This window comes from Hesperophylax consimilis, chromosome 17 (assembly GCF_061612785.1).
Source record: "Hesperophylax consimilis isolate HC1 chromosome 17, BYU_Hcon_1.0, whole genome shotgun sequence".
Classification (NCBI taxonomy): Eukaryota; Metazoa; Arthropoda; class Insecta; order Trichoptera; family Limnephilidae; genus Hesperophylax; species Hesperophylax consimilis.
The window spans coordinates 22,123,953-22,133,977 of NC_142852.1; the positions used below are offsets into that span (position 1 = coordinate 22,123,953).

At 34.2% G+C, this 10,025-nt stretch overlaps 1 protein-coding gene across 3 annotated transcripts; it reads left to right on the top strand.

The window, feature by feature from the left end:
- The first annotated feature begins 269 nt into the window (after positions 1–269).
- LOC149416241 (uncharacterized) lies at positions 270–8,879 on the top strand. 3 transcript variants are annotated; one of them, XM_089642105.1, is made up of 4 exons: positions 291–389; positions 3,574–3,723; positions 4,320–4,394; positions 7,189–8,879. In XM_089642105.1, exons 2-4 carry the CDS (start codon positions 3,588–3,590, stop codon positions 7,242–7,244), a joined length of 267 nt encoding a protein of 88 aa, XP_089498231.1. In that variant the 5' UTR covers positions 291–389; positions 3,574–3,587; the 3' UTR covers positions 7,245–8,879. The 3 variants fall into 3 exon arrangements, with proteins under 3 accessions (XP_089498230.1, XP_089498231.1, XP_089498229.1); XM_089642104.1 differs by having other exon boundaries at positions 270–389; positions 3,607–3,723; positions 4,320–8,879; XM_089642103.1 differs by having other exon boundaries at positions 4,320–8,879.
- Positions 8,880–10,025: the final 1,146 nt, after the last annotated feature.

Below are 10,025 nucleotides of genomic sequence, written 5' to 3' on the forward strand. Positions count from 1 at the left end.
TGCCTCTGTAAACTTTTTAATTTATTATCTTCTCCATGATATATTGGTGTATAACTGTTTTATGGAGAACATGAAAAAATAAATAAATAAATAATAATAAATAAATAAATACTTTCCATGAATCTTAGGGTTGGCGACTAGAGAGATTCCGAGAAAAAAACGGTTCCAAAAATAACCGGTTTCTGAGAAAAACATTGACGGTTCCAGTGACAATAATTGAACAGGTTCCATGTAAGCATCTCTAGCTAGAGGCGAGTGACGCATGACTCGAGGCATCCATCTTGTTCCGAGTTGTTCACGACGTAAGTGGTTTCTTTTGGGTGTATTTATGCATGTCATTGTGCTCACGAAATAAATTTATTACTGTGGAGAAAAACATTTGTATTGAGGTAAGAAAAAGATACTTCAAACTCTATTTTAATTAGGTAAACTTTTACGTACAATTACCGTTTGTATTATTTTTGTTACCGCTGGTAACTCCATTAATGGAGGACTGAACGCAGTTGGAGCTAACAAAAAATTGTCCAAAGAAGCGAAACTAGCAGTCCACAATGGAGTGATGGTACTTACCCTGATGTACGGAAGTGAGGCATGGAACTGGCAGAGAAATGATGAAAGTAGACTGAATGCTGTAGAAATGAGATCCTTGAGGCGTATGTGTAGTATGGGATAACAGCCAAAATGATTTCCGTTGATGACAACTTCTTATGTTGGCATTCCTGATACTATACGAGTGGCTAGATGAGATCTTGTTACCATTTACTGTATGTAAATTATGTGGGAAATAAAATAAAATTAAATAAAAGTATTTAGACATGTTTTTTAAATATTTTTTTAAGGTTAGGTTATTATAGGTTAGGTAAGTATAAGTTAGCTTAGCATATGTTATGTTAGGTTATGTGAATTTAGTATAGGTTAGGTTAGGTTAGATGAGCTAAGGTTAGGTTAAGTGACGTTAGGATAGGTTAGGTTAGGTATGGTTAGGATAGGTTAGGTTAGAATCGGTTAGGTTAGTATATGTTAGGTTATTCTAGGTTAGGTTAGTCTAGGCTAGTTTAGAATAGGTTAGGTATGGTTAGGATAGGTTAGGTTAAAATCGGTTAGGTTAGTATAGGTTAGGTTAGTCTAGGTTATGTTAGGTATGGTTAGGATTGGTTAGCTTAGAATCGGTTAGGTTAGGTTAGGTTAGGTTATTATAGGTTATGTTAGTTTAGTTTAGGTTAATATAGGTTGAGTAAGTATAGGTTAGGTTAGTATAGATTAGTTTAGGTTAAGTTATTTTCAGTTACGTTAGGATAGGTTAGGTTACGTATGGTTAGGATAGGTTAGGTTAGAATCGGTTAGGTTTGGTTATTATAGGTTCGGTTATTATAGGTTCGGTTAGTATAGTTTACGTTAGTATAGATTAGATTAGGTTAGTATGGATTAGCTTAGGTTAAGTTAGTTTATGTATGGTTAGGATAGGTTAGGTTAGAATCGGTTAGGTTAGGTTATTATAGGTTCGGTTACTATAGGTTCGGTTAGTATAGTTTACATTAGTATAGATTAGGTTAGGTTAGTATGGATTAGCTTAGGTTATGTATGGTTAGAATAGGTTAGGTTAGAATCGGTTAGGTTACGTTAGAGTAGGTTAGGTTAGGTTAGAATAGGTTAGGTTAGAATAGGTTAGGTTAGTATAGATTTGGTTAGGTTAGGTAAGATAAGTAACGGTTAGTTTAGGTTAGGTTGGGTTAGAATAGTATGTTAGGTGAGGTTAGATTAGATTAGGTTAGGTTTTTTTACAAAAATATTTTGAAAAATGTTAAAAAAACCTTTCCTTAGGACGGGTTGTTTCGGAGATTTTGAACAATTCTTCAAATTTTATTATTTATTTTAAATTAATTTCATTTAAGTTAATTTTCAAGTTCTGTGAATGAAATTTTCAAGTTCTGTCATTATTTCAGTTCTGTCATGCAACTAGCCTATACTGATATAATAACAGATTTTGAATAGTATTTTCACAGAACCCGGAAATGAACATTGAAATTTGATGAATTGTTCAAATTCTCTGAAACATCCAGTCCTTAATGTTTTTTAATCTAGGTAATTATTTTCCAGTTTTCCGCCAAAATAGTGCCAACCGAATATCCATGAATTAAATGGTACTAACGTTTCTTCTAGCCCCGCGTGTGGTATCGGGATTACCAGCATAAGAAAATATTGTGGATAGAAGTGATTTAAATTGGCTGTCATCTCATATTTTATGAGAGACAGTTTTTTTAATGTGTGTATTTTTAGAGTATTCTATAAGAAATGATATTGTAGGTCTTTTAGTGGGATATCTATAAAGGATTTTACGTGTTTACGAAGATAATATTAAACATCACTATTTTAAATAATCGTAAACGCAAAAAGTCATTCATTATTGTGATTAAGGCGATGCACTACGTCGTGTAATATATTAAATTGAGCCGCTATCAATAACAACCCTTACGTAGATGGCGATAAGGTTTAAATTCCCGCTTAACACCATCCGCCTGTTTTGATTTATGCAAGAAAAAAACATGACCAAAAAGTGCCTTTTATTTTATTTTGTGGATGTTCAGGCATAAATATTTAATTTTTTTCGGATCATTTTATAAATAACTTAATTTGCCACATTATACAATAAAATCATAATCGAAAATGGGTTCGTAAGTATGAGATTTTGAACTTTAAAGCAGTTTTCATAGGCCTTTACACTATTTTTTTCTGGGCTTATAAAAGGACTTATCTAAAAAATACTCGATTGTTTCAAAGGCTAAGATGTATTCTACTCGCAGTATTTAATTAAAGCATCTGAAACATTTCTAGGCGACCAAATTTTCAAACCAAAAACACATGATTTTGCATCACTACGTATGGCATCGCCTTAAGTTGAATCAAAAGTTGGTTTAAAAAATGTGTATAATGTGACACAAAACACTAATAACGAGAGTTCTAGAGGCTTACATTTAAATTAATTCTGGCGTATTTGTAACGATAATAAACATTATTTTTAGAGGCATCCCTACGGACGTAATTTATTTATATATAATATTAATAAAAACCTTACCACTAAAATATTTTATGCTAAACGATTTGAAAATTTTACAATAAAATTAGCGATAAGCATCAAAGTTTATTTTTCTAGACGATGAATTATTAACTTTCCGAGGGATCCCTCTAGAAACATCTGAGATTTTACTTAAACGTTTATCAGAAATAATTTCAACATACCCCACGGAAATATCAATTTTCTAGGCTCGCTAGGGAAAATTCCACCGTAGGTATGTCCATTACACCGGGCCACGCGCCATATATTATTTTACACGACTTCACCACTTATGTCGTTAAGATTCTCACATTATTTTAGAGATTTGCTAGGGCAAAATCATCCGTAGGTTTGTTCAATACACTGAGTATATTTTATTTTATTGTATTGTCTAGCCTTGATAACGGTAGTCGTAGGTAAAAGTTCAATTATTCAATGTATGAACTCGGTTTATGATGTCTTAATTCGTTAAATCGATTTTAGATTGTAACAATTACTTATCATCTCATTACAAATTTCAGCTTTTATTTGTTTCATGAAACTTCCTAACACAGATAGTGTGACAATCAAGATGGAATCATGCAATCAAGGAGATGGAGATGAAATGTCAGATATCCTGGATATTAAGAAGGAATATTTGGAACACAGTGATAATGTGAATCGTATGACAGGTAAGAAGAAAACTTTGGAAAAATGTTAGTTACCATATTTCTACTCAACTGGCATCTCCATAGGTGCAGAGGCAAACACGTATATTGTCCCTTCAGGCTTTTGGCATATTGACCATTATTTTTCTAAAATGTGCAGTCGGAAGACTAAAAACTGTTTTTGAAATATTTTTGCAAATTTTATAATTAGAAATTATCATGTTAATTTTGAAATTGTAACCTCACTTTTTGCCGCTTCGTATAAAAATAATTAGTAAAAAAATCAAAAAGTTTCACAATTTTTTCTCAAATTGTGGTCGTAACCTTTTGTTTCATAGAGGTGTACACTTTAATTATTCTGTGGTTTACTTCGATATTTGAATATAAAGCTTGGTGTTTTTTTCTATCTTCCACCAAAGTTGTGATAAATGCAGGATAATAAGGTTTGTTCAAATATTAACTATTATTGTTTTCCGTCTCAGAATAGACATCGTCTAGTGAGGAGTGTAACGTAAATGCACATTGCCGGCAATGAAAAATATTAATTTTTCGTAAATTGTTTGTATTAATTTTTCGTCTATTTAAATATGTTCATAATATATTGTTATCTATTCTTTCAGAAAAACTCAATCAAGAAAAGAAAACGACTCGAAAGAAATCATTTCCGGCTACTTACAAAGATGTTGCGAAAAAGGGTAGGGTTTTGAAACCATTCCCGTGTTCGCAGTGCCACCGTTCATTTTCTCAAAGTCGGGATTTAAAGAGACACCTGCGTACACATTCTGGGGAGAAACCATACTCATGTTCAGAATGCCAATATTCGTGTTCTTTAAAACAAGGTCTAAAAATGCACTTGCTCAAGCACTCTGGGGTGAAACCATTCTCGTGTCCCGAATGCCAGTATTCGTGTTATTCTAATAATGATTTACAAAGACACTTGCTTGTGCACAGTGGGGAAAAACCATTCTCATGTCCCAAGTGTAGTTATTCGTGTAATTTAAAGTCAAATTTACGGAAACACATTTTATCACATTCTGCAGTGAAACCTTTCTCATGTACCGAATGCGAATATTCGTGTTCTATTAGACAGAGTTTAAAGTTGCACATGCGCACACACTCTGGGGAGAGACCATTCTCATGTCCTGTCTGTAATTCTAAGTTCTCTTTGAACTCGAATTTAAAGAGACACATGCACACGCACTTTACAGAAAAACTTTTCTCTTGTTCCGAATGTATTTATTCGTGTTCTCATAAATCATATTTAAAGAATCACATGCTAACGCATTCTCGCGAGAAACCTTTCCCATGTTCCAAATGCAGTAATTCATTTTCTTCTAGATATGGTTTAAAACAACACTTGGTGACGCACTCTGGCGATAAATTATCGTGCTCCGAATGTAGCTATTCAAGTTTTCATAAAAAGTATTTACAGAATCACATGTTGACGCACTCTAAAATGAAACCATTTTCATGTTCTGAATGTAATTTTTCATGTTCTCTAAAATCATACTTAAAACGACACATGATTATGCACTCGGGCGAGAAATTTTTTTCATGCTCCAAATGTCAATATTCAAGTTTTTATAAATGTTCTTTAAAGGCGCATATGTTGAAGCACTCTTTCAGAGAAAAACCTTACTCTTGTTCAGTTTGCAAATATTCTTGTTCTGTCAAGTCATATTTGAAGATTCACATGCTTACGCATTCTATCCAGAAACCTTTCTCATGTTCTGAATGCACGAATTCATATACTTCTAAAACTGCTTTAAAGACACACTTGATGACGCACTCTGACGAGAAAGCTTTCTCTTGTTCCGAGTGTGGTAAATCATTCTTTTTCAAATCATCACTAAAGGGTCACATGCTGATACACTCTGGAGAGAAACCATTCCAATGTTCAGAATGCAACTATGCATCTTCTAACAAATCAGGTTTAAGGATGCACATTAACTCTCACTCTGGCAAGAAACCTTTTTCGTGTTATAGATGCAAAAGTTCGTATGTGCGTAAAAATCTTTTAAGGGAGCACATGTTGAAACACTCTGGAGAAAAACCATTCTCATGTTCGGAGTGCAGTTATTCATCTTATAATAAAGCTTATTTAAAATATCACATACGTAGTCACTCCGATAAGCTATTTTCCTGTCTCAAATGCAGTTCTTCATATTTTTCTAAAGGAGCTTTATCGAGACACTCCTTGACACACTCTCGTGAGAAATCTTTCCCTTGTTCCGAATGCAATTACTCAGGTGCTCGTAAAGACCTCTTAAAGTCCCATATGTTAACGCACTCTGGCGAGAAACCATTCTTATGCTCGATGTGCAATTATTCATGTGTAAGTAAAAGTCAAATAACTAGACATATACCGACGCACTTTAGAAAAAAATGATTGTTACGTTTCGAATGCAAATATACATGTACTACTAAGTCAAATATGAGGAAACCCTTGGCAACACACTACAAACATTAATTAATTATATGTTTGAATGGTTCTAAATTTCATTTAAAGTTGTTAAGATTAAATAATCGATAATGCAGAATTTTATACAGGTTATTAGTAAGAGAAAATGCTTTCAATTTTAAATGTATATATATAAAATATAAATAAAATAGGCAACTGTGCATCAACACTTAGTATGTTAAATGTGATGCCCTATTTGTTCAGGTATGTTTAATGTGGTGCCGTATTTGTTTAAGTATGTTTTGTTTGCTTTGTGTTTTATTTCTTCTCTGTAGGTACTCATTTTCCCGTACGAATTTTATTATTGTTTATCTCAAAAATGTAAACGGTGAATCTTTTGATTTTACCCTTTGCGTAAAAATATGTACAGTGATTTTCATTCTATGCTTAGTTTATTAGTTACTCTATTCTGCCAAGACACCTGTGTATTGCTGCTAGTCGTGCTACTAGTAGACTGGTCTTTTTATGGGGACCATTTCGTCTGCTGTCAATCGCTCAATTCTATGCTGTGTTGCTTAAAGTATTACAGACATTGATACAAAGGAACCAAAACATTGTCGAAAATTATGACAACATATTATGCTATGTGTTTATTTTTATTTCTATAATTTGTAATACAGATTTATATAATCTTATTAGTTCTTGCCTGAAATGATCTTTGAAACCTTTGAGGCCAATGTTGAAAATGTCAATAGACCTAGACATTTTTTTTTGCAGCAGCATACCTCTTATGCCTTCTGGGCAGGGCGTACGTTATGCCAGGTGGAATATAGGGCATATCGGGATGTCGACCCTAGCGGTAGTTGTTCGTTTCATTCATTTATAGCATTCCAAGAGGTATGGGCTGTCAATGGAATAGTTTATTATTTTAAATGCTGTTACTGTAAGAGCCCCATTCCTCCTAAATTGAGGCTTTCGTTGCGCGTTTCAGATAGGAAATCCACGTGAATTGCTGGAACTCGTCATGCAAGCTCATATAAAGATAAACATTAAAACAATTGTTTAAGTAATTATATGTATTTTTCTAGAGGGACCAACCCCGAAGAAGAATGTGAAAGTGCACAGAATATTGTCTTTGTTTTAGTATTTATGTTATCCCCTTTTTTCTTTCATTTTTGTTAAATATGTTTGCAGTAGGTAGGTACCTTTTAAATTATTGACAATGTAAAAACCAATGATGTTACAATATATATAGACGCGCTGTAGAAATCTAAAAGTGGCAAGTAAAAAGTACGTCAATTGTAGTGCTTTCGATTTCGTAGTTTTAGTACTAGTTGTCACGCGTCCAGTAAGTTCGAGTGCTACCCTTTAAGTAAATTGTGTTTAAAAGTTCCAAATTGCCTTCGTGTGTCATGACAAATTGTTTTAGTTACTTCCCAAACGCTAGTAAAGGCCAAAAATAAAATTTTATTGATAAATACATGAAAAATTATTTATTTCTAGCATACGTGTACCCGGCGTTCCTTGAATTTTCTCTATTTTCAATAGATATAATATCCATTTATTTTATGTTTATACCTTCCGGAAGAGATTCTCTAAATGATTGTGAAAACCCTATAAGTTCGTTAAATAGTTAAGAAGAACAAAGCGCACGAACAGACACACGCGGATGACTTTGTTTTATACTATCCAGATATACCAATGTATTGTCACGATTACGAATTTACTAAAAGTTTATTGGGAAACGGCCTGTAATCCTGTTTTTAGTTCATTATGATTTGGAATGTTCAAGACTTCTTCTTCTTCGATGGCGCTACAGCCCATATCGAGCTTTGGCCTCCTGCAACAGTCGCCTCCAACTCCTCCTGTCCTCAGCGGCTGACTTCCAGTTTGTCACCTGGAGAAGCTGTGCTGCATCCCCTCTTACCTCATCTTCCCACCTCAGTCTGGGTCTTCCCACTTTTCTCTTTCCACCTGGGTGACCAGTCAGAATTCTTTTTGGGACGCGTGTATCCGGCATTCTCTGTACATGCCCATCATGTTAAAATAATTATCATGTTAATGTTCAAGACTATTCGCGAAAATTCCACAACATTCCAGAATGTTATGCAATGTTCTGGACTGTTCTAGAAATTTCAATAAGGGCGGAATTGCAGCCCTTATATCGTCAAAAGCACGCCCTTCAGTTAAAAACGGAAACCTTCTTCATGGATGGGGGATAGAAGGCTACCACACCATATAACTGCCTTGATTGTACTGGGACTCGTTTCTGACTTCTAGTGGAACTCTGTATACTTACTTTTATAATATATATAGATTCTAAATTATACAGTTGTTTTCCAGCCGAAAAATTTTATACGTCATAGGCCGAATAGAATAGAGGTCTGGGCGCGCAACGGTCAAATTCAAGTTAACTTCCTTCTTTACAATAGTCTTATTACTCTGTTTATTTATATACTTGCGGTAAAACATTATACAAATCAGCAGTAACACCGAGTCCTAACAAAAATCGCTATAGCGGCACGGTACTTGATCATTTGATATCTCAGAATCTGTCAGACGCCCAGACTTATAATTCTAGTCGGTGTTGGCCCTATCGTTTATTTAGTTCAAACGCACATATTTTTCATGTCTATCTTTGTCATAAATGAATAATGTTTAAATTAAGAATTTGCTGGAAATAAGAGTGTTTCTTACTTGCCACGTTCTATCTTTATTGTGTGAGACAAAGTCTAGATGTATTGTAACGTCATTGGTAAAAACTATATTTTTTCCATATTGTGACCTGAATAGTAACTTTTCTATCAATAATAAAGTATGAAAAAACAATTGATTAAATATTATTTTTCCCTTACCCTTACAGAAAAAGGGTGAATTGCTTATTCTCGGGTTTCGAGAAGTTAAAAACTTATTTAAAAATATATCATTGGGTATGTGGCTATGTCTTCTGGTTCTACTGTTTGTATCCCCAGATATCTGAGCCTAGTTTCCACCAGAGCAGGACATTGGCACCATAGGTGAATTGGAGTCTCTTCATCCTCTTCACATTTCCTGCATCTGTTGGTGTTTTCCACTCCCAATATCTGCATGTGTCTCCTGAGATGGCAGTGTCCCGTTAGTAGTCCTACCAGTTCCCTCAGCGAGTTTCTGTCCATATCGAGTAGTTTCTTGGTTCGTCTAGGGTCTGTTCTTAATATATCTGGTCATAATATATGATTAACTGAGGCAAAAATTTATTTTCCCCCTTTTTCAAAACACAGAATATATTTAAAAAAAGGTTTCAGTAAATACTAACTTTTTAACTTGCGTTACTTGACTTTTCTCTACTTTATTTAAATACAATATACAAATATTATATATATTAACATTTCGGAAGAAATTCTCTAAATGATAGTGAAAACCCTATCAAAATCCGTTGCGTAGTTTAGAAGAACTAAGCACACAAACAGACAGATGCGGATAGCGTCTTTATTTTCTTGAATTCAAAACATATCAAATTCGAAACAAAATTTACTTAAATAAAACAGATAATGTGAAACTTCGTAAGCATAAATACGAAAGTCAAATACACAGAGATAAAATTACATAATTATATATGGTGTCGCGAAGCTGCGACTCCACTATATTTTAGAGGTGGTGCAGAGGCTCTATGAGGCCCTATGCCACACGCCCAAAGGACCAGTCCCAAACTACTCCGAATGATAGGTATGGGACGATATATGCATCCGACAAACCCGATGGACAGTGCAATAATCAAAGGTATAAATCTGGGCTTCTGGAGCACAAGATAAGCCCAGATTGGAATGCAGGAAAGATGGACTCACCCGTTGATGACTATCACACGTCTCCAGGAGTATTGGATGATTTCACTTCACAAAATATATGTATAATCGCCCTGTCTGATATTAATTATCACTCCGAACTC